Here is a 23794-nt window from a genome sequence, read left to right as displayed (position 1 = left end):
GCTTTTTGGAACTTTCTAGAATGTTTCCCCCCAAATATTTTTGATCTGCTGTTTGTTGAATCGGCAGACACAAAGGGCCAACTATATTTGCTTTTTATCACAGCAACCTAAATTCAGGCTTTGTAAGATACGATATTGTCGAAAGGAATATGGTGCAGTCTAACATTATGAATTACCTTGTGCTACTGGTTCCTACAGTGCCTCTCTGAGTTACTGTGACACACCCTTTGGTGCTTCAACACTCAGTTTGGGAACCAGGACACTGACCATCTAATGTCTCTTCATCTTTTTCTTCTTATTCCTCTAAACTGGGAATATGTTGTAAGATACCTGTTGGGAGTAGATCCAGAAATTAGACACACAGTTGGGTCATGCAGCCTTCTTTGGGTTGGAAACAATAGGTGAAATTCTCTTCCTGTCCTTTGACCTTCAACTATCTCAACACAGTACCTGCTGGCTCCCACCTCGACCACAGATCAGTGTGAAAACAGAGAGGGAACAGCGTATTTGGATCTTTCAGATGTAAAACTTTGATTGAATTGGTTGAAGACGGTATACTTTGTCATGAGAATCCAATTAATTCCTCCATGTCTGCAGATAGATTTATAAGTTTGAGTTTTCAGCCTCCTTTCCCCATTGGGCCATGGTGCTGAGAGCCATTCATTTCCTGTAGGACTGAGAGCACACAGAGAGCACCCTGCGTGCCCCCTCATTGATTTACCCTGTCCCCATGCATTCCATCTTTTGCATCTGTAAACAACGTGCTGCTGTGTGCAGGTATGGTTGAAGGTGAACTACTATTCCCTACCCCACAGTCTGGGACTTGTGAAGAACAAAAGCCCAGCATGGTCACATGGCCCTTGCACTGTCCCATCCTGCCTTTCCTCCTTTCAGCTCTTCATATGCACTGGTATCTCTCCTGCCTCCAGACCTGTGCCTGTGTTATTGCATCAGTTGTGCCTTCCCCTGTCCATCACAAGCCTTGTCCCTCTCTGCCTTACCCACCACAGGGGAGTGCACACCCTCTCTGTCCATGGCCACAGCAACCCTGCCATTCTTTTTCACAATACTCACCCAGGTATTGCTTAATCACTCAGAGAACATCATGTCGACTGCAGAGTCCCTAAGCCTGGCATGTAGCTCAGATGAGATACATTGGCTGAGCAATTTTCTGTTTGAGATTGTGAGCTGATTTCCTTTTCCAGAGCTTTGAAATTGAGCTAGAAGCCCCAGGGTGACAATCATGTGTGGTCACTGTAGCCCCTGAGTCGTTCACTGAGTACTTGCTATGTACTGAAAGGACAAGAGTAAAGTAAAGATGGCCCTGCCCTTGGGCTCCCAGGTGTGTGTCTGTGGGGCTGCCCATCAGAGTCACTAGACAGAGATCAGGGAAGCACCAGGTACAGCAAATGAAAGGCACGAAGGTGACAGAGAAGGTGCCCATTGTGGCCACCATGTTGTTCGGAGTATTGATGCTAGGGGCTGGGACAGAGGTAGAGGCGACCACTGTGGGAAGAATTTACCCAAGGTTGGATCTGTGCCTTAGAAGAGTCGTCCTGGCTCTCACATAGTGCTGCTCACCAGTGCCTCTCTTTCTTGGCCCACAGCAGACTAGAGATTCTGGTGTTTTGCTGCAATATGCATGAATGACTTCTTAAAGTTTCCCAAGGAGTTTACTTGCCCACAGTCCTGAGAGGGCTTAGCTGCAAGCTACAGACTGACTGTCTGGGTGTGGTTTCTTGAGGTGCGAGTCCTGCCTGGGCCCCAAGTGGGTACAGAACAGGAGTCCAAAGCATCCCATGATTATCCCCATGGCTCAGTTGTCGTATTTCATGATCCCTCACATCGGGGCCATGGGTGTCACCTGTCATTGGTTGTCCTCAGAGCGTCGTAAGACAAAAACTTTGATATATTTATGGATCCCATCTCATCTGTCAAACACGTTATCATGCCTTCTCATTTGAGCTGGCAATCTCCAGCATTTTTTTTCCTTATAAATTGATCTCAGTTGTTACAATTATGTGGGGTCTTGTGCTTAGTTTTTCATGTTACTTAAGATGGGCCAACCCACCCTGGCTGTTTACATTGGACGCTCCTGGGGGTGCATGTTCAGCTCACAAATGGGGATTTCTCAAAGCTCAACTGAAACTTCCCAGGAATCGTGTCAAATTATGGGCCACAGCAGCCCATAATAGAAGTGGCCTATCTTTCCACTTCCTGGGTAAGTTACTTCTATGTGCCCTGGTTTCCTTATCTTTAAAGTGAGGATGAGGCTAGAAGCAATCTCAGAGTTGTGAGGATTTAAATATCACTGTCAGATGTGAGCTGGCAGGCTAAAAAGGGTGTTTTAGCCTCTGTGGTAGAGGTAGTGATTTAAAGCAGAGATAAGACAAAGTTAAAGGGTCAGATTTTCTGTAGAAAAAGGTCTGTTCATTTTTTGAGCAGAAAATTCAGCTTTCTTGGCTCAAGGGCCCATGTGGGCCTGGCTTGAAGGTGAAGGAAAGTGATTGTGTCCAGAGTCCTCCATCCTTTGGCTTTGCTGAGAGTCCATTTGGAGAGAGAACAGGCACAGCCCAGCCCAGAAGCTCCAGAAGTCATTTACCTTGATTTCATCTTGCCTCGGGGACACTGCTTGAAGAGTTCCAGAATGTCATTACTTAATGGAAAATTTATGGGGCTGCTTCCTCCTGGTGGGATGGGCTTGTCTCGCCCCCCTCCCTCCTCCCAGCAACCTGCGTCCTTGTGGCTGACAGAGCTCCACTGTCCTAGGGCCAGAACGTCTCCTTCAGGGTGGGGCTGCTCCTGTCCTTTGTGTGCCATAGCTCACCTGGCACATGCTTGGCTGTGTAATTCCTGAGCTGCTTTCTAGGAGAGCTCTAATAGTGGAAACCAAACTGCACATCATTCTTGATCCTCACTTAATGAGATCCTCACTTAATGCCACCCTCCCTCCCATGCTTGCTTCTCCAGCACATCCAAGACTCCCTTCCTGACGGGGCCAGAGTTACATTCATCCCCTTTTGGTCCTCTGGACATGTTGATCCTGTTGCATGAAAACCCCTCTCCCAAACGACTCCAGGTGTCCTTAAACCCCAGTGACACATTTCCTTCTTTGTGGTGCTGCCCCCCTGTCAATACTTGTGTCCAAGCACTCAGCATATCCTGTATCTTTCTGTGTCTCATTTGTGGCCACCGTCTCCCCCTTCTGTCTTACTAGCCCCAAACCCCAGTTTCTGTTGTTGCCCAATAAATGATCATCCCCATCCACTTACCTATGGAGGGTTTGTGACGGGGGGGAGCTCCATAGTCTCTGCCATCTTGTGGATGCCTCTCCATCCTCCCTCCTTCCAGCAGTTTTCTACAAATTCTCCTAGCCCACTGGCTTCCCCACCTGGAATCTGCAGTAAGTCTTGGCTGGCTCTCCTCTGGAGAGGGTCACAGAGTAAGGCCACAGGCCAGGCTGCCCTCATCACTCCCACTTTATCCTTGACTTTCCCTGTCTTGATGCTTGCATCCTTAACTGGGGGTTTTTTTCTTTTTTTTTTTTTTTTTTTTTTTTTTTAATGAGTTTACTGTTTTGTTTATAGTACCTTTACTTTGAAAGGAAACTAAATCAGGAGCCACACATGGATATCAGTAAAATTAAAAACCACGAGAACAAAACAAATGATGGGGCTTCCCTGGTGGCGCAGTGGTTGAGAGTCCGCCTGCCGATGCAGGGGACACGGGTTCGTGCCGCGGTCTGGGAAGATCCCACATGCCGCAGAGCGGCTAGGCCCGTGAGCCATGGCTGCTGAGCCTGCGCATCCGGAGCCTGTGCTCTGCAAGGGGAGAGGCCACAACAGTGAGAGGCCCGCCTACCGCAAAAAAAAACAAAAACAAAAACAAAAAAAAACAAATGATGTTAAATTCCATCCAAATAATAGTATCGTCTGCTGACACCTCTGAGCACAACCTTTCACACTGGCACAAACAGGGACTTTCCTTGTCAATGCTGGAATGAGAATAAAAAGAAATGAAAAGAGGGGAGTAAGTAATTAAATGCCATCTACCTAAAGGCAGTCTGTGCTCCCCTGATGGCTTCAGGGACACGGTTCTGTGAACCCTCCCATGGCCCCACCTGAGCCCTAGCATGTCACTCTGCAGGTGGCTATATAGACCCTGCTTCTCTGAGATTGAGGTCCCACTCTTTATCAACTAAACCTCAGAACTTGGAGAAATCTTTTCTTTCTTCCTTGCCCAGTCACTTTAGGAATGAAGGCATGCTTTTTGTCTGCAAAGCTCCATGCACAGCCGAACGCAGCTTCCAGGTACTGCCTCCTTCTCTTGCCTCCTTAGGCTACCCTCACATCCTGCCTTAGGTCAGCAGTGACATGCTCTCAGCCAGATTCCTCCCTTCCACATTACACTCAGTGTCGAGTGATTCAGCCCAGCCCCTTGTTCTCTCTTCCCTCTGTTCTCTTCTCTGAGCAAGCCCTTTCTGATGATTCTACACCTTATCCCAGCCTTTGGATGCTCCCTCTCCCTGGATCTGTATGTGGCCTCATCCTGCTTTCTTTGGGGTATGTTTACTTAAGTCGAGCTCCAGGATCCACCGTGTCTTTTCCAAGCTCCCAGCCAGGTGCACTTCATGTACCTCCCTCCCACCAGTAGCACCTCCATCCCCACTGTCCCACCTTGATTCATTGCATGACACTTCTTCCCAGGACCACGTGGCCCTTAGTTCTGGCCATACTTGTACCAGAAGTACCCCTGATGGGAAAAGGAAAGTGCCTTGTATCCCCAGAGCCTGAAGCAGGCCTATCCAGTCATGTCTGCCTTTGGAAACTATTGTAGTCCACAATGCTCCTTCGAGCTTGTTGTGCTATTGCAAAGTTTCATTAGCCCATTATCAAATTAAGTTGCTTAGGGAAATGTCCCTTCGTGGTCCTGAACTCCTAGCACACTGTACTCTTGGCTTTGGGGATGCTTTCACGGCCTGCTGGCCAGCCAGTCTCCACCTCCAGTCCCCATCACATTCTTATGCCAGATGCCCATCTGGTTTTAGCTTTGGGTGTCCCTTCCCCATCTCTAGCTAGGGATCGGCTTTGCACCTGCAAACCCTCCTTCCTGTAAGTGTTCTTCCTGGGCTGGTGTTCTCCGTGTAGAGAACTTAGAAGTTGTCATAGGAGCTGTCCCTTTCCTCTTGGGTCTTGGGAGTTACCTGGGAGGGCGTAAACTCTAAATTCTTGCTGGCATCTTGAAAGCAGTTGGACATCATTAAATAGTTAAGTTTAGCATCAGATGCAAGATCACATCAAGACACCTAACTGGCACTGCTGTAACACGCCCTTCCTCCAGCATTGGACAGTTGCTAAGATCCAGAGTCTTGCATGCAGTGGCCATGGGCTGCTCCCGCACAGGTTCCCGCCCTGCGGCAGCCTTTTCCTTAGGGCAGCACTCTCTTCATGTGTTTTCTCTGGCCATTTGATAGCTAGACCTGTAATCAACCAGAGCACCCTGGAAGGAAAGCGATCTCCTTGGCCATGTCCGTTTTGTCAGGCCTCGGGCCAAGAGGTCCAGCTCTCCACAGCCCCCCATGATGAACTCACCACTGAGTTGCTTTTACATAGCAAGTTCTCCCCTTGTGCTTTAAAATTCGGTAATTTGCTGGAACTGCATTTACAGAAACCACTGTGAGAACCTTGTTTCAGATTACACTTGGACTGAATTATAAAGTAATTTATCAGCAACTAGAGCGCCTAGTATGTGCTAAGTGTGTTCCAGAAAGAAAGCTGTGACAGAGCCAGCCAGCTTGCTGTGTTTTTTCTTGTGCCCTCTGCCTACCAGCTCCTGTGGTCCTAAAAATCTTCCCTCTTTTCCTAAGCCCTTGCCTGACTTCCTCAGCCACAGAGGTTTTCTTACCCTCACTGAACTCCTAGGTTTATTACTGGTGTTGCTCATTACATGCAGGCAGCTCCTAGCTTACTTTCAGTCTTTCTTCCTCCAGGGACTGATCATTCCTTTTTCTTGCTCTCAGAAAGGTGTAGGAAAAATAGTGCACAAAAAATGCAGATGATCAGTACTTTTGAACAGATGTTTCTTTTCATTAATAGAGTGAAGAAACTCGGCATTCTGAGTAAGGGGTGAGTTAGTGCAGGGGTCCCCAACCCCCATCATCGGTCCGCGGGCTGTTAGGAACCGAGCTGCACAGCAAGAGGTGAGCGGCGGGCCAGCGAGTGAAGCTTCATCTGTTTCTCCCCATCTCTCACATTACCACCTGAACCATATCCCCAGCCCCCACCCCCACCCCCACCCCGCCTTTGTGGAAAAATTGTCTTCCACGAAACCGGTCCCTGGTGCCAAAAAGGTTGGGGACCACTGGGTTAGTGTGTTTCTGAGGGACAGTTTGACATTAAAAACATGAACCCACTGCCCTGTGGTTGTCCTGTTAGAATAACTGGACAGGTGCACAAAGTCGCCCTTGCAGCGATGCTCATGGTGTGTCTTAAAGCAGGCGTTGTTGAGGGCAGTGCACAGGACAGAGTGCTAATAAGGCACTGATGGAGGGGGGACGCTCATGTGCCACCCCCAAGCCCCTAGCGGATCACAGGAGGTGCCCCTCTACACCTTTATAAATAAGCTTTGAAAAGCTGGTTGATAGAACAGTAGGTCAAGTATGGATTCATTTTTATGTTACCACAGTTACCTCGTGGTATTTCTGTAATCAGCAAACATACATTATTTAAGTTACCAAGAAAACGTTCTTCATAAGTGTGAGCACTCAGCAGTGGACTGTGTGGGCTAGTCAGGAGTGGGCAGCCTGGCCTTCCTGCTCCGTCCTGCCTGGCCCCCACTCACCAAGTGGAATTACTCACTTGGCTAGATGCTTCATGAGCCACAAATACAAGTAAGAATTTTAATGAAAATGACATGATTTGGGGCTTGCAAATCATCCTCTCTCATACACAGTGTCCTGTAAAAACTCTCAGATGTGAAAACTTGGTTTGTCGCATATTGTACCCACTTCCTGTGAACTCCATAGCTCCCACAGACCCTTCCAGCTCCTGGTTGATTCTAGACTCCATGTCCCGGCCCTCGGAGTTGGTACCTGATCTCTCTTCCCTACTGGATGGTGAATCTTTGAGGAGCACACTCACTGGGGCCCTTTTAGTCAGTGCATGGAGTGTCTCCCCAGCCAACCTGATCAGTCTTCACCAGAGGAGCTCAGCCTTCGGAGGCCACAGCCCTGGGAGATGTGTCATTGTGAGTGGCACCCATCTGCTGCCTGGTCTCTGATGGTAGCTTTTCTCTTCCCTTGTAGAGTGCCCAGTGAAGAATGTGATGGGATCAGTAGCATGTCTGCGGAGAGCGGCCCTGGGACGAGATTGAGAAATCTGCCAGTAATGGGGGATGGACTAGAAACTACCCAAATGTCTACAACGCAGGCCCAGGCCCAACCCCAGCAAGCCAACACAGCCAGCACCAACCCCCCTCCCCCGGAGACTTCCAACCCTAACAAGCCCAAGAGGCAGACCAACCAACTGCAATATCTGCTCAAAGTGGTGCTCAAGACACTATGGAAACACCAGTTTGCGTGGCCTTTCCAGCAGCCTGTGGATGCCGTCAAGCTAAACCTCCCTGTGAGTAACTTGGGCAGGGTCCGGGGCTGCCGTCCTCAGGTCTCCTCCTGTGTTGCTCCTGGTGAGGGTGGACTTACGGGAGGGTGGAGATGCCTTTGGAGTCATTGTGAAAAGCGCGGGGTCCAGCTCTGAACTCCAGCACCCACGAGGCCCTTGTCTGAGTGGTTTCAGCAGTCCTGATGAATGGAAGTGGGGAAGTAGAGAAAACGTGCTCATTGGCCTAAATAATAACTGGTTTCTTTGATACTAGCATTCTGGGCAATATTCTGTAGAGATGTTGAAACGGGTAGAGGGCTGCTTGCAGCTTGCCTTTCAATTCCATGGGGGGCTGAAGTGGGGTCACTTGGTTGTCTGGGCCCTCGCTCCTCAGATGTGGTCGGCTCGCTTGGCCCAGTAGGTTCAGCAGACGTGGTTGGTCAACTTGTGAGAGGGACTGGCTTGCTGCAGTACCTCTTCTCGTACTGGTGTTGTCATCATCACCCAGAGCACAGGGCAGGGAAAGGTAGTAGAATAACTCCCAGGGAGCCAAGTACATGGAGGTGGCCTGGATGGAGAGAGGGAGTATGGGTGCAGCTTTGCCTCTGGCTGCCTCTGCACACCCCCTCACACCTGCCCGCCTTGTTGTGGCCACACTGCACTCGCCTTTGTTCTTTTGTACCCCTGTTCCTCTCCTTTTTCCTTTGAGAGCTTTCCATTTGCCCACATTCCTACCAAATGGTTCTGGAAACTCAACTTGTATCTTTTAACTGAACCTCGGGAGCAAACAGGATAAATGTGTTAATTTTTTCCCTTTCTTCGAAGCATCAAGGACTAATTGTCTTTAAATTGCCCTCTGCTGTTTGCCAAATCCCACACACTGACCTGGGCGAGGGAATTGGAATTAGATGATTGTTGGCAGTTGACCCAGACGTGGGTTTACAAGTTAGAGCTGCATGGGTATAGGATCCTCAGCCTCTGCCAGGCGTCTGGTTTCAAGAAGGAGGGACACACCAGTGTGACCTTCTCCTTGCTTGAAAGTTGCTGTATCTGTAACAGCTGGCCGGTACTATCTGTCCATTGAATACCCATCATATGCACTCAGGGGAAGAGTCGGGAGTGGGGGAGCTGCGGGTCTGGGTCACGAACCAACTGAGTAAAGGGCATGGGAACGAAAGAAGGGTCCTCACCAAATCTGCACTTCAGAGGTCACTCTCATCATTGACCACAATCAGGAGTAGAGGCAGCGAGCCCATCACTGGGGGGAGGCTCTTGGGAGAGCTTGCTGTACCAGTTTCCAGCTGGGCTAATGGGCTGGGCCCTGCAGGGTCCGCAGATGAGGTGACCTTCCCAGAGCAAATGCAAAGAATGGGGAGAGAAGGAGCTGGGGGTTGGAATCCAAGGGGGGCCCACAGCTCTTATAGCACTGGAGGGAGGCGGGAGGCCAGGAGAATCACCCGCAGAGAGCAGCCCCCCAAGTTTCTACGTCAGAGACTATAGGGAGGTCAAACAGATGAGGATTCCAACCTGACCCTACTGTTGGCCTTTAGGAGGGCATTGGTGACCTTAGGAAGATGTGACGCAGAAGTAGAAACCAGATTCGCGACGGTGTGAATAAGAAGGTGAGGATGTGAAGCCATCATTTCAAGAAACTTGGCTTTGAAGGGAAAGAGCGGCAGGGCCAGACGGAGGAGGGGTTGGTTTGTTACAGGAAGATGCAGAGGGTGCAGAGGCAAGGAGAGCTGAGAGGGTGAAAACTAAGGGGAACTGGGGGGCTTGCGATCCTGAGAAGGCAGCATCCCAGCCAGCAGGACAGACACGGGTGGGTAGTCTGTTAGGCCAAGGGGTTTGGGAGTTTGAGGTCATTCTCTGAAGTGGAGGCCAGGCTCCCCAGGGGCCACAGTGTGACTAGATGTCACCCTCAGCAGCTCTGATGTAGGAAGAAGAGAGGTGGGAGAGCTAGGGGCTAACCCTGAGGGGTGGGGCAGGGCTGTTTGGTTGGGAGCAATGTCATACTAATGCCCAGTTTTCCAGGGACACCCCCTTCTCTGGGAAATATTAATAGGGCCACCTCAAAAAAGGGTTCATTCTTTTCCTGTTTTCTGATGCCTTCTAGATCTTTACCTGTGTTTTGGCCCCTGTTCCTTGCTGGGCTTCTTATTAGAATGCTTGTGCCTCTTTAATTCAGAACACATGTACAATTGGATTGTCATGCCCCTAAACCCGTCTCCCTTTCAGTCTTCTCAGCCCCCATCCTCTTTTGTCATCGTCTCACCTCCTCCTTCCTGCTCTGTCCTCAACCACTATCCTGTTGGGCCTTGAACCACTTTTGACACACTGAGGCCAATTCAAGCACCTGACACCATTCTAAGTAGACCTTTGGCCGTGGAATAAAATCTAAATTTCCCCTGGGGCAGATATATTTGGACTTGGTTCTCTTGGGAAAGGTGGTCAGAGCAAATGTAACGTAGAAAGTCTGGTTCAGTCACCCCTTGAGGCTGGGCAGGGCAGTGATCTTCGCCAGCCCTATGTGTTATGCCAGTGGCTTCTGTTCCTTTCTCATGGGTGTCAGAGCAACTCAGAACCTCACACCGCTTGCTCACCTTTTCAGTATTGTCCACCACTGTTCCTGGGCAGGACCTCGGTGCTTGCTAAAGCATAGGTCTGCCCCTCTGCTGTCAGGCTTCCTCTTGGACTTGGTTCTGATAACTTCACCTGAGTCTAATTGTGGGAGCTTCAGAGAATGTGGTTCTCTGTGGGGCCGGCTGGCTGTATGCAGGTCCCCCTTCTTGCCTGGCTCTCTGTGGTCCTTCCACCTGGAAACCTGGGCACTGTCTGATCTGTCCCCAAATTCCTCCTGTGGTTGATTTTAAAAATAAGCATTTGGTTTTAGAATAGGTTTAGATTTAGAAAAAGTTATGATGGTAGAAAAGAGTTTGATTAGAAGGGCTTTAGGACATCTACACCTGCCATCTGGCTTCTTCTGTTCAGCACTTGTAGAGTAAGATCCGAAGGTTTGAGGAGTGGGTCTGCTGCCGGGTGGGAGGTCGGGGGGCAGGGGGCAAGGGGGGCGTTGTGTGGTGCTTTTTGTTTTGTTTTTACTAAGGATTGTGAGGGCTATCCATTTGATTTCTCATCTGGCACTTAACCTGGTTAGTTGTTGAACTGTATCCAGATACTAGTGGATCCTTAGTGGTAGACTGTGCAGGTAAAAGAAATGGAAGTGCGATGAACTGAAGGTAGAGGCTTTTGCTCCTTGGTTCTTTAGTGTGACAGGAAGCAAGGGATCCAGTTGTTATGGGTGGGCTTGAATGCTGGTTCTGTAGGATTTTGCATTTTATTGATGTGGAAAATTTGAAGCAGGGAGAAAGTAGAAATTACCATGGATTATTTTACCAGATAAGAACCGGTTGTATGCTTTCCGCATTACTTACTAAAAATGAAAGGATATTTTAACATCAAAAAAAATAGAGGAAAACATAGATCTCAGTAAAGACAGCCTAGCCTGTTCCCAGACAGGACAGTTGGCAAACTTGCACATTTTTTCTCTAAATTGCCACCCAGCTTTTAGTAATCCTTCCCTGATCCACTTTATCTTGGGGTCCCCATGAGATGGCTCACTGATATCATGGAAGAGCTTAGGTCTGCATGTCTGTAGAGTGACCTGGAGTGACATCCACAGGCCTACCTGTGAGTACTGCATGGCTGCAGAGGTGACACTGGCCTTTTGCTCTCTCTGCTCTCCAGGATTACTATAAGATCATTAAAACACCTATGGATATGGGAACAATAAAGAAGCGCTTGGAAAACAACTATTACTGGAATGCTCAGGAATGTATCCAGGACTTCAACACTATGTTTACAAATTGTTACATCTACAACAAGGTGAGATGTGGGGGCTGATGGAGAAAGGAGAAGGTAAAGGAGGAGGTGGGCGTGTCTGGAACCCATTGGGCAGGGGTGCTGGGTGCAGGTGGGATCAGAGTCCAACAAGAGGAGACCATTGGCGACAGAGGTGAATGGGACCGCTGGTTTTGCCTGTGACTGGGTGTGTTTCTTTTGAGGCCAAAAACATTTTGGTCGTGTCTCCAAGCTGTCCTCATTAGCTGGAAGCATGTGCTTCTGATACCCTTGGGACTTTGGTTCTTGAGCATGTCTAGTAGAGAAGGTGTGAAAAGGACAGTGACGACGCATTAAGAAGTCTGTTTGGATGACACAAATTGTCAGGAAGGAGCCTACCAAGATATAGTTGTACAAAGGTGTGCTCAAACAGAAACGGAAAATGTGAGAGAGGGTACAGTGGGGCCCACCCGCCGCATCTGGAACTCTGGACATGACCATTGACAGCTAATGGCCATAGAATCAAGTGTCCCCTTGCAGGGTCTTACATGTAGACATAAATATCACTTAACCCAGTAGCCAAACCATTCAGCTCGATTGTGCCTTGAAGCCAGATCATTTGTTTAAAGTCTCAGCTCTCACCACTAGCTTTAAGGGAAATGTGGACAGATGAGGTTCTCCATTTAGAGCTGAGTGGGAACAGCATGTGGCAGAGTGGGGACCCATAAGGCAGTGTGAAGTAGGCATTTCCCCAAGCCCCAGTGAGCTGCTTTGGGAATATACTAGGGAACATTATTGGAGCCCTGCTCATGTATCAGTGGCAAGAAATCCTGTGTAATTCACATAATTCTAGTGAAGTTGCATTATGTCGAAGGAGGCTCTAGTGCAAGGCGGGGGGGCCTGTGTGTGATTGGCAGTGCTTGATAGATCCTTAAGGCCTTGGGATGGTTTCTCAAGCCAGAGGTTAAAAGACTAGAGAGGCAGCAGACCTGCAGGCGTATGAAGCTTCCATGATGCCAGGTAGGATAGCTGTGTTTTGGCCCTTCGGGGTTTAGATTGGGGAAGGACCCTGAATATGATGCTCCACACTTTGGGGCATAAGGTGGGGAGCTCTTGTTCTGTCTAGAAAGGTGGGGAGGGCTTTCCAACCCTCACCCCATGTGTCTCTTCTTTTAGCCTGGAGATGACATAGTCTTAATGGCAGAAGCTCTGGAGAAGCTCTTCTTGCAAAAAATCAACGAACTGCCCACTGAAGAAACTGAGATCATGATAGTCCAGGCAAAAGGAAGAGGACGTGGGAGGAAAGAAGCAGGTAGGGTACCTTCCGTGTCCCCAACACTATTAGCTTCACACTGAAATAGCCTGTGGCAAAGTGGGGACCCATAAAGCAGTGTGAAATGGGCATTTCCGCAAGCCCCAGTGAGCCGCTTTGGGGATATACTGGGGAACAGTAAAGCAGGGAAATTGGCTTTATTTCTCCCTAGTCTTTGCCAGCCTTCTCCAATTTCACTGGGAGACTGGGAGTGGTGGGAAGACAACTGTATTATACACTCCCTGCCTTGTTGCTGTTTGGGTATGGTGAGGCCAGGTTCATCAGGGGAACCAGCCCAGAAGGTCATATGACCATGTGACCCTCCAGCAAAGTAGAAAAAATTGGGCCTAGCCTTTTTTTAACATTTTTTTTGATGGACTTCAGTTAAAAAGCAAGTATAACTTTCTCAAAGCATTTTTAAATTATTTGAATTCTTCATCCCACCAGTGCTATAGTCAGTCTTTGTTTTTCATTTTAGATAAATTAACCTGATCAAGGGCAGTTTTAATTAATACTCCAGTCCTAGAGCCTTAAGGTTTGTTATTTGAATTATTTATTAATACACTTGTGTTGGAGCCATGTCTGCTATTTGATAGTCTTCTGAAGTCAAGCCCTCTTTGTCTATCTTAGCACCTACCCCTGCCCCCCAGCCTGACACAGGATTCCGAAGGCCAGCTGGTAGGGAGTAGCCTACTCATGAAATGTTTCTGTCTAGGAAAAGTTTAAATAGCTGCCTTCTGCGTCTTGCCATCCGCAGCTCCGTGCTGCAGAAAGGTGATGTTTGCAAGGTAGCCTGTGCTGTGAGTTGTTTGCTTCTCTAAGGAGTGGGCTTTCACGTGACTTCCTATCCCACGTGGAAGTAGTGGCTTCATGGGAGCAGAGGGAGTTGGCTAGATCCCCTGCAGTGCTGAGGGGTAGCCAAGGAGAGCTGGTCTTGAGGGTCACCCCTTAGCCATGGAACCTGCCCAGAGGCGTCCAGTATCCTGCCTGGGACAAGGGGTTTGGTCTTTACATGGGGTGGTTGTAGGGCCTCCTGTGTTTCGGCTCACCCACACAACTGCAGGGAGGCAGTCTGAGCCGGTCATGAAGGACAGCAGCCGTCCAGCCTCCCCCTGTGATTCAGAGAGGTGGGGGTAGCCAATTTTCAGAAACCTTGGCCAGGGCTGCCGATTCCGGCCCCCTGCCAGAAATGCTTACTCAGAAGGCAGTGTTTCTGGGAATGAGGACAGCTCTGCCTGAAAGCACCAAGGAGCATTTTTTTTTGCTGTCACTGTCCTGGTGCTGACTCTCACCGTGTGTTTCCTGTTCCTTTGGCTCAAGCCTTCATGCTCGTGAAGGGGTCTCTGTGCCCGAGTCCCCAAGTCAGGACTTGGAGCCAGGACACCCCAGGAAGTGTGGAATGTGGTGTGCCACTGCTCTCAGAGCCCCCTGGGACAGGTGGACAGATTTGGCTGAGGTCCAAGGTATTTAGGCTGTTCTGTCTCTTAGACAAATAGTTACAGAGATACTGTGTGCCATGCCCACACCGATACGTGCTTGCCACGTGTGGCAGTGTCCCCACAAGGTCAGCCGGCGTGCAGACATGGCATCTAACCACCTGTCCCTTTTATGTTTGGTAGGGACAGCAAAACCTGGCGTCTCTACGGTACCAAACACAACGCAAGCATCGACTCCTCCGCAGACCCAGACCCCTCAGCAGAATCCTCCACCTGTGCAGGCCACACCTCACCCCTTCCCCGCTGTCACCCCAGACCTCATCGTCCAGACCCCTGTCATGACAGTGGTGCCTCCCCAGCCACTGCAGACGCCCCCGCCGGTGCCCCCCCAGCCACTGCCCCCGCCCGCACCAGTCCCCCAGCCTGTGCAGAGCCACCCGCCCATCATCGCGGCCACCCCACAGCCTGTGAAGGTGAGCGTCCTGTGCGTGTGTGTGGCCCAGCCTGACCACTGGCTGGCTCCGGTCACCTCAGCTAGATGACCCTTGCTTCCCCTTCCACTCCATTGTAGTGAGGCTTACAGAAGACAGTCACCTATCCTTGCTGATGCTTCTGGCTCCCAGGGCACTTGTGGGAATTTAGGACCTGGGGGGATCAAGCTGTGTTTAAATCAGCACAGCCTGAAAGCTGCTGTCTTGCTGACCCACAGATCCCGTAATTGAGTAACACCTCCCAGGGGGTTGCTGCCCCCCTTCCTGTTTCTAATTTAGACTGCATATTTGCAGATGCTGTCTAAATAGTCTCTGAAATGTGCCTCCCATGGGTGGCCAGAGCGACAGAGGTTGGCTCTGGGAGAGGTCCCTGGCATGTAGGAAACTGCTTTCAGAAGTCTCTTTGGCCTCTGGTGAGCAGATCCCACACTTAGTTGTGTGCTTTCTCCTGCCACTGGCAGGGTCCTGTCCCAGCTGCAGAACAGAGTGGTGGGACAGGGTTTCCCTGTCTTCAGTCCTTCACCTGTGGAATTTACCTTTGGGCCCTGTTCCCTGTGAGTGTTGAGACCCTAGAAAGGACCTGGCTTCAGGAGTGACCCTGAGGGCCCGCTGTGCCGGCCGCTGCCTCTGACCGTGCCTGTCGCGCCTGTGCTCTCGGCAGACAAAGAAGGGGGTTAAGAGGAAAGCGGACACCACCACCCCCACCACCATCGACCCCATTCACGAGCCACCCTCACTGCCCCCGGAGCCCAAGACCACCAAGCTGGTGGGCCCCCGGCGGGAGAGCAGCCGGCCTGTTAAGCCCCCGAAGAAGGATGTGCCCGACTCGCAGCAGCACCCAGCGGCAGATAAAAGCAGCAAGGTCTCGGAGCAGCTCAAGTGCTGTAGTGGCATTCTCAAGGAGATGTTTGCCAAGAAGCACGCAGCTTACGCCTGGCCTTTCTACAAGCCCGTGGATGTGGAGGCGCTGGGCCTGCATGACTACTGTGACATCATCAAGCACCCCATGGACATGAGCACAATCAAGGTTAGTGGGTGTGCCCCTGGAGCTGGGGAACGGGCTCCCTGGGACAAGGAAGGCCAGCACCTCTGAGGCCTGTCCAAGAGGAGGGCCCAGTCTTAGTAGCTGTTTAGGCTCTTCTCACCAGCCCAGGGAAGCCCAGTGCCCCCTGCTGGAGATTATGGGGACATCATCTGAGATCATGTGGTCATTTTGGTCACAGACAGCAATGCTGCCCTTTCCCTCATCTTGGGGATGAGCCCTCTTGTGGCCCTGAGGCCCAGTGCCTATAGATACCTTCACACGGTAGATGCTTCTGGAGCGTTTGGGGAGCGGTGACTTTGCCAGGCTCTGTCATGGAGAAGGCCTTGGTGTCTCTTAGTAAGAGGCACACAGGTGCTGGCATTTTCACTGTAGTATTTTGAGGACTTTTTGGTTTTGTTTATTTGAAGCCTTTTGGCACTTTTCTCCTTCTGAGAGTGGAGTAAGCCTGCCCAAACGTGGGATGGGCAGAGCAGGGGACATTGCTGTGTTTCTTTTGACCAGTGCCCTGTCTGATGTCACAAGGACAAGTACAGGCCAGGTCAGAACTGGGCCCAGCCCTCCCTTTGCAGTTCTGGCTTAAGCACTACCTCTGTGGCTTCTCTGTCCACTTGCCTTTTAGCCAGGCACAGTGGGTGGGTTTGGATGCTAGCAGGGCAGTTCCTGGCCGTGGGACTTGCTGTTGGAGTATCTCCTTGTCTACCTGGTGCTGAGAACAGGGGTGATAACCTCTCCCCACTATGATCTGGGTTAAACCCAGAGCCATTGAGAAGTTGACTTGCTCCTTCCTACAGGCAGCCCTCCTTGCTGCCACCTCCCCATTGGAGCAGGGGCAGCCATGGCTAACCAGGACCCGTCCTGTCTTTCTAGTCTAAACTAGAGGCCCGTGAGTACCGTGATGCTCAGGAATTTGGTGCCGATGTCCGATTGATGTTCTCCAACTGCTACAAATACAACCCTCCTGACCATGAGGTGGTGGCCATGGCCCGCAAGCTCCAGGTGAGGCTCTGGGGGAGCTCCGGGTGTGGCATCCTGCAGAGGAGCAGGCTGGCTGGGGTCCTGGGTGGGCCAGGCCACTATGGGCCTTGGCAGATTTTGTCACTTGCTTTGGTATAATGCCATGTTGCTTTGGAAAAGAGTGGACTAAAGTCAGGATAGCACATAAATTTTACATTAGGATTATTTCCTTATAATTAAAGCAGGGTGGTTGGTTATGGTCTTGAGCATTTTGGATTTTGGGGTGTTCCACTGAAAGTCCCCCACCCCCCTGCATTCGGTTGCCCTTGGCTGGAAGAGTGCGCATCCTGTGCATGGCCCAACCTCTTCTCCAAAACAGACCTGTCTCAAGTCGGCGAGGGACACTCTTGCCAGGTAGACAGTTTGTCACAGTTGTGAGCTGAAATAACTGCCCAACTGTGGGCATTTCTTCACCAGAGCCTTGAAAGCCTTTGTTTGCCTTCCTGCTTCAGGGCAGCTGCTTCTAGATGTTCTGTGTGGCCATGATGCACTAATGGGTGGGATTCGTGACCCCTTCAAGTTGATTCTGGGTGATGTACGCTGTGGAGTGCACACATGGGTGGAAGGGAGGGGCAGATTACAGCATAAATATGTGAACTAACTCCACTTTTTTCTATTTAAAAAAGAAAAAAAAGGAAAAGCATATACCCAAATTTAAACAGAGACATATCTTTGGGTAGAACGATGAGGAGTTAAAAATTATGGAGAAAAAAGTCGATATTTAGTACTGTTATAATCTGTTTTATTATTATTATCATTTGAAATTACACATAATAAAAATTCCCAACCTCTTCTCCCCAAGGCCCCAGGTTGCACTTCTGCTTTCAGGGTCAGAGCAGACTGTGGGCTGGGCCACCTGCTGTCACAAGGTACAGGTCCAGTCTGCACATCCTGCATCAGGCCCTCTCCTGGCATCTGGGTGGGGCTTTCTCAAACCAGGCTTTCTCAGCCATCTGTGAAATGCTTCCAGAAGCGAGGCTTGCAAAAGGCCTTTGGTGACCTGTGGGTTGGTGTCTATCAGAGGTCACCTGAGCCCTGCTTGCCCACCTGCCTCCCAGTTCTGTTAGCTCCACACGTTGTCATGCATTCACCAGCATAGTGTCTCCTATGTCATCATGTTGGAGCCAAGGCATGGTCCCCTTTGTTCTTTCAGTGCAGCCTGTCTGGGTTAGCCTTTAGTGCCCTGAAACTCTAGGTGTTTAAAAAAAAAAACAACTTACTAACATGGACTTGGCTATGGTTTTTTTTTTTTTTAAGTTTAATTTTATTTTTTTTCTGCTTTATAACAAATTTAATCAGTTATACATATACATATGTTCCCATATCCCCTCCGTTTTGCGTCTCCCTCCCACCCTCCCTATCCCACCCCTCCAGGCGGTCACAAAGCACCGAGCTGATCTCCCTGTGCTATGCGGCTGCTTCCCACTAGCTAGCTACCTTACGTTTGGTAGTGTATATATGTCCATGCCGCTCTTTCGCTTTGTCACAGCTTACCCTTCCCCCTCCCCATACCCTCAAGTCCATTCTCTAGTAGGTCTGTGTCTTTATTCCTGTCTTAACCCTATGTTCTTCATGACATTTTTTTTCTTAAATTCCATATATATGTGTCAGCATACAGTATTTGTCTTTCTCTTTCTGACTTACTTCACTCTGTATGACAGACTCTAGGTCCATCCACCTCATTACAAATAGCTCAATTTCGTTTCTTTTTATGGCTGAGTAATATTCCATTGTGTATATGTGCCACATCTTCTTTATCCATTCATCCGATGATGGACACTTAGGTTGTTTCCATCTCCGGGCTATTGTAAATAGGACTGCTATGAACATTTTGGTACATGACTCTTTTTGAATTATGGTTTTCTCAGTCTGGCTATGGTTAAACACACACTCAGACTTTAAGGTTTGTATTTCTCCTGGCTGTTTATTAGTTTTATTTTATCTGAGGTTTTTTGTTTCGTTCTGTTTTATGTTTTTGGAAGGGGGACTCTCTTTAATTCAGTGCTATGTCGTCTGCTTTCTTCACAAAGCTTCCTTTTTCAGTATTTACTTTTGCATTTCCCATTCTTGAAGCTGATCAGGGTTTATGACTTTTCTGCAATTCTCATATGTAGCCATTAGGTGGCAGTGGTGCCCAGAGAGAGAGAGAGAGAGAGAGAGAGAGGCGCACCCACCCCCTTTCCCCATTCTCTCTCTCCTTCTCCTCCCTGGGGACTTGGATAGCATTTGCCCAGATTAATACCCATGCCCTTTATTTGCCCTCATGCAAACAGCTAAACCAAAACAAGTTCTCTGTCAGCACCAAAGATCACTATTTTAAGCGACTTTATTTAAAAAGAAGAAAGAAGGTATTCTCTGATACAGTTTAGCTCTTCGTCTTCCTAATTTTTGTGCCTGTTTTAAGGGGTTTTTTTTTGTTTCTTTTGCTTTTTTTTCCTTCTGGGAGTGGCTTGAGTGTGCCCAGACACGGGATTTGCTCATAGCAAGGGCACTGAGATGTTTGCCACAAAGCAGCCTCTTTTCTAAACATTGACTCCAGATACCAAGCTGGATGGGACAAGGTCCTTGCCCTTGAGGAGGGTTCACTTCAGGTGGGGGGAGGGGGCAGTGCGCAGTGGGCCACTCAGCATGGGGCTGCCTCTGCCCCCAGCTTGCTTTGTCCCTTGTAGGGTGGGTCTCCATGCTGTTGGAAGTAACATGCCGGGAGGCAGGTGGGGGTGCCTGATTCAGCCCAGTTGACGTGGCAGGCCCCCTGTGTGGACTTCTCCTCTAGAAGGCAGTTCCTGTATTTTGTAGCATTTTGAGCTGTGTTTTCTTCTTTCTTTCGAAGCTTTCTAGGATCAGCATAGTTTAGGCGGCAAGATTGCCCACTGGGGAGGAGGAGTAACAAAATCCCAGCCCTTGTTCGCCTCAGTAAGAGGTGGTGGGACCTACTGTCTCTTAGTTAGGCTGTGCCCAAAGACTGGGATTTACCCAGAAAGTGTTACGGGAAAGGATCCACTTTATATTCCTCTTCCAGCCTCTGAATTCTGGGCCTTTAGAAAACCCACATCCTGCCACCTGGCAGCTGTGGTCAGGAGCCCCTGGGCTCAGGGTTTCCTTGGGATCCTGAGCGTGGCTTGAGCTGAGGGCTGCTAGCCTAGCTGGTGGGCCCAGAGCCGCTGGTGGTACTGTCCTCTACTCTCTGTTCTGTTGTGAAGTCAGGAGTAATTTAGGAAGTTTTGCACCTGTGTGGATTACCAGAGTTTTATTTTGAGAGAAAGTGCAAATTCATGGTGGTACACAATTGTTTTTACGGCAAGGAAAAAAATTAAACTGAGAAAAGTGTGTTGGGGTCCTGCATTAGATCCCAGAGGTAGGAAGCTTTTGAAGCGTGTGTGAGAGTGTGTTTGTGTATCTGAGTGTTCACTCACGGCCGCATCTCCAGCACCTGGCACCTCATGCGCCTCCACGGCCTACATTCTACTCCCCACCTCTGTGCCCTGGTTATGCCCAGGTATGGCTAAGCCTCACAGCAGTATCCAGGCATGGCCAAAGAGGGGCCGACTGGGCAACACCTTCTCCTTGGGTCTCCACCTGTGCTCAGCTGCAGGCTGGTTTGCCTGGGAGTCTTCGGACACTGCAACCTCCCAGCACCTGAGCATCTCTATTTCACTAAAGGGGAAGCGGGGAGCTCCCTCCATGAATCTGATGTAGCCCAGAGTAGATGGCCCTGGTCAACATTCCAGCGAGAGGAGATACTTACTCTCTGAAACCAGTGTTCTTTCTGATGTCGAGAATTGCGACCTGGCTCAGATTCTTGGAGTGGGGCGGAGGTAATGTCACACCAGGAGGAGCAGATGGGTTCATCTGAATGCGCTGCCAGCTCTGGTGCAGAAGCCCTGAGCCCCTGCTCCCCTGGTGGGTGCTGGTTGTTGGTGTTCACTGTCCTCCCTCGTGACATACTTGCCGTGGGTGTATCTCATTGGGTTTTACCATCCTCTTGTCTGCCCCCATGCCTTGTTGACCTTTCTTTTGTACCGTCCTCCTTGGTGTCTGCAGCTGTTGTCCTCCTCTCATTCTTAGGTCTCAAGTTCCCCAAAGGCTCTTTGCCACCCCTTGCTGTTTCTACCTTAGCACTTAGGGCACTTTATAACTATTTGTGTTCACCCCTTGAGGGCAGGGAGCACATCATTCTTGTTTACCACAGAGCAGGTGCAAGTCTCAGCCACTTGGGAAGGTTTTCTGCAGCAGCCCTTAGCTCACTGGCACACAGGCCCGAGTGTGTTTCCCAGTATGTCCCCCACTTGGGCTGGTGCAGGTGGGAGGATGGTGGGTCATTCAGCTGGGCACAGCCAGGAGGCGGGCAACCCACCTGGCTTTTGTCTCATGCTCCTTGCTGTTTGGTCTTGGGGCTTTGAGAGGGCAGGGGCCAGAAGCAGCTGGGGAGGGGAAGGAGGCCTTAGGGCGGGTGCCACCCCCATTTCTACAACAGTCACAGCCTGTGCGGCAGGAACAGGGATGTCCTTGTGGTAAGGGTAGAGCTGTCTGGCAGCTGGCATGGGGGGCTAGGTTCACAGACCAGTGGCACGAGATAGCTTCCGCTTGGTAAAGTGTCACCTCCCAGCAGCACCAAGTGCTTGGCCCTGCTTGCCACCCTTCTCCCTTCTTGGGGTCTTGATGCCCTACCACCTTCTTAGACACATTTCTCTAAGAGCAGGCCTGGCTCTTCCAGATGCTCGTGTGGGTCAGTCATGGACCTGAGCCTGCCCACATCCAGGGCACCGTGAGCAGAGAGGGTCTTGCTCACCTGGTGTGAAGCCCCCCCTCTCCCTGGCAGCTTGAGTGATAATGGTATCTGGTCATCCCTCCTGTTTGTCTTCTCTTTTGCTCTCAGATCTGCTCCATGATTTATTTCTGATTAAATTAGAAATTTTTTGCCTTTCTAGTACTTAAACTGAAAACCACTCAGGTAGCAGAGTTCAGGCAGCACCTTGCTGAGAGGAGAGAACCTGCCTTGGAGGAGGCCGAACCTGAGTAGTCTGGAGGGGAGGGGACAGTACCACAGTTGTGTGGATTGCCTTCCCTGCTGCCCAGGTCACTCTTTTCCAGTTTCCTGGGGGCGGGGAAACCTGAAGTTGCATTCCAGAGACATCAAGAGAGTCTTCTAGGGTGGGCTCTGTCAGATACACTCAGGTTTGAAATAGCAGCCTTGGAGCTCGACCCCACAGCCCTTCTGGGCCATGCTGCTCTCTCAAACATAGATTCACACTTGAGGAAGGCTCCCCTTCTGTTATGTGAGTTGCTGTGTTAACTGACTTATTCCAGGCTTAAAGCAGGTCTCAGAATCCTACTGGAAAACCAGGTCTCAGGAGCTCCTGGGGTGGGATCCTATGCTCAGTCAGCCCAGGGTCTCTGCTCACGTTGCTTGCACCTCACAAGGCTGGCTCTCTCCCATAGCCTATCCTCAGTGCCCCATATCTCGTCTGTACCTTTCTCACATTTCTGGTGTACCCTGGAGATGCCTCAGGCAGTGGCATGGCCCTGCTCAGTTATGTGCCCACTACAGCGAGGACTTGATCTCCTCACTGGCTGTGGGCTCTGTGCTGGGCACACTTCCACCTTGGGACCTTTGTTCCCTCTGGAACTCTAAAACTGCAGACCCCACCCGCTCCCTATGGGAATGTGAACCGTAAGACCCCTGTTCTGTTCACTGTTGTGTCCTGGTGCCCGGCCCACCGTCCAGAAGGCTCCCTTGAGATGTGCTGACTGAATGAGCATCAACCTGATGGGAGCCTCAGAGCACTCTTTCTGTGGGTCCTGTCCGGGCCTGCCATCTGTCAAGGATCCCCAGACTGATGTCCTCATTGGGCTGGCTATCTCCTGTGATGTGAGTCACCTGTCCTTACCTCAGCTGTGTCTCCCAGGGAGTGGGTGCCAGGCCATGTCGGGAGCACCTTTCTCCCCAAAGTGAGATTTGAAAGAGGAGTGTTGAAAGAGTTATCAGGGGGCCCTTGCCAGCCCCTCACCTTAGTGATAAGGAAGGGGGTCACCATTGACTCAGCCCTCTTTGTTTCCTGTTGAGTCACCCCCAGCAGCCAGGGATAGTGTGACGCTGGGCCACAGTCCAGGCGCCCCCAGAGCACCCAGCAGCCTTCACGGGCACAGCTTCCCCCTACCCCTCACCTCCAGGATGTGTTCGAGATGCGCTTTGCCAAGATGCCGGATGAACCCGAGGAGCCTGTGGTGGCTGTGTCCTCCCCAGCGGTGCCACCGCCCACCAAGGTTGTGGCCCCACCCTCATCCAGTGACAGCAGCAGCGATAGCTCCTCAGACAGTGACAGCTCCACTGATGACTCCGAGGAGGAGCGCGCCCAACGGCTGGCTGAGCTCCAGGAGCAGGTGAGGGCACAGGCAGCCCCATTTTCAAACCACAACCCCCTGCCACCCCCTACCTCCCCCTCAGCACGAGTTCCAGCATGAGCAGAATTCCCACTGGTCCCCTTGTGCCAGGTCAGGTGCATATTGTTCATACTTCAATGTACACTGTGGGTATGGAGATGGGGTGACGTGGCCGTTCCCTGGGCAGAGGTGAGGCTTTTGTATCCTTCTGGTATCTGGAAGGAGGAGGCCGAGCCAGCATGTACGTCTCTCCTGGGGCTTCCTGGATGCTCCTCTCTCTACAAGCTGGCCATTAGGCCTTTAGTGCCCACGTGTGTCTATGCACTCCTTTTTTTTTTTTTAATATTTATTTATTTGGCTACGCTGGGTCTAGTTGCCGAGTGCGGGTTCTTTGTTGCGGCATGTGGGCTCTTTTAGTTGCCACGTGCGGGCTCTAGTTCCCTGACCAGGGAATGAACCTGGGCCCCCTGCAATGGGAGCGCAGAGTCTTAACCACTGGACCACCAGGGAAGTCCCTGTCTATGCACTTTTGCCCAGCCTCTTTAGGGACCCTCTTCTTGGAACCAGCATGGTCATGGGGCTTGAGTGGCTCCTCTGACAAGGAGGACACTGGGCCACCCTGTGAGTTCAGGGTCTGGGTGGGCATGGGCACTTTGGATATCTAGTGAGACGGCAGG

At 50.6% G+C, this 23794-nt stretch overlaps 1 protein-coding gene across 7 annotated transcripts in view; it reads left to right on the top strand.

The window, feature by feature from the left end:
- BRD4 (bromodomain containing 4) overlaps positions 1–23794 on the top strand; it is an 82774-nt gene that overhangs the window by 41028 nt on the left and 17952 nt on the right. For 5 of the 7 annotated variants that reach the window (XM_081230653.1, XM_081230655.1, XM_081230656.1 and 2 more), the window contains exons 2-9: positions 6096–6199; positions 7304–7622; positions 11346–11483; positions 12615–12750; positions 14370–14659; positions 15339–15704; positions 16590–16718; positions 22908–23117. In XM_081230653.1, the coding sequence (XP_081086779.1) occupies positions 7338–7622; positions 11346–11483; positions 12615–12750; positions 14370–14659; positions 15339–15704; positions 16590–16718; positions 22908–23117 (1554 nt within the window). In that variant the 5' untranslated portion in view covers positions 6096–6199; positions 7304–7337. Of the gene's footprint in view, positions 1–6095; positions 6200–7303; positions 7623–9148; positions 9221–11345; positions 11484–12614; positions 12751–14369; positions 14660–15338; positions 15705–16589; positions 16719–22907; positions 23118–23794 lie in introns of those variants that run through there. The other 2 variants (XM_081230657.1, XM_081230658.1) reach the window with 2 other exon arrangements.

The sequence above is a fragment of the Mesoplodon bidens genome, assembly GCF_964165515.1.
Source record: "Mesoplodon bidens genome assembly, chromosome: 4".
Lineage (NCBI taxonomy): Eukaryota > Metazoa > Chordata > Mammalia > Artiodactyla > Ziphiidae > Mesoplodon > Mesoplodon bidens.
The sequence above is the reverse complement of the archived record's forward strand: the minus strand, read 5'-3'. Positions and strand labels throughout refer to the sequence as shown.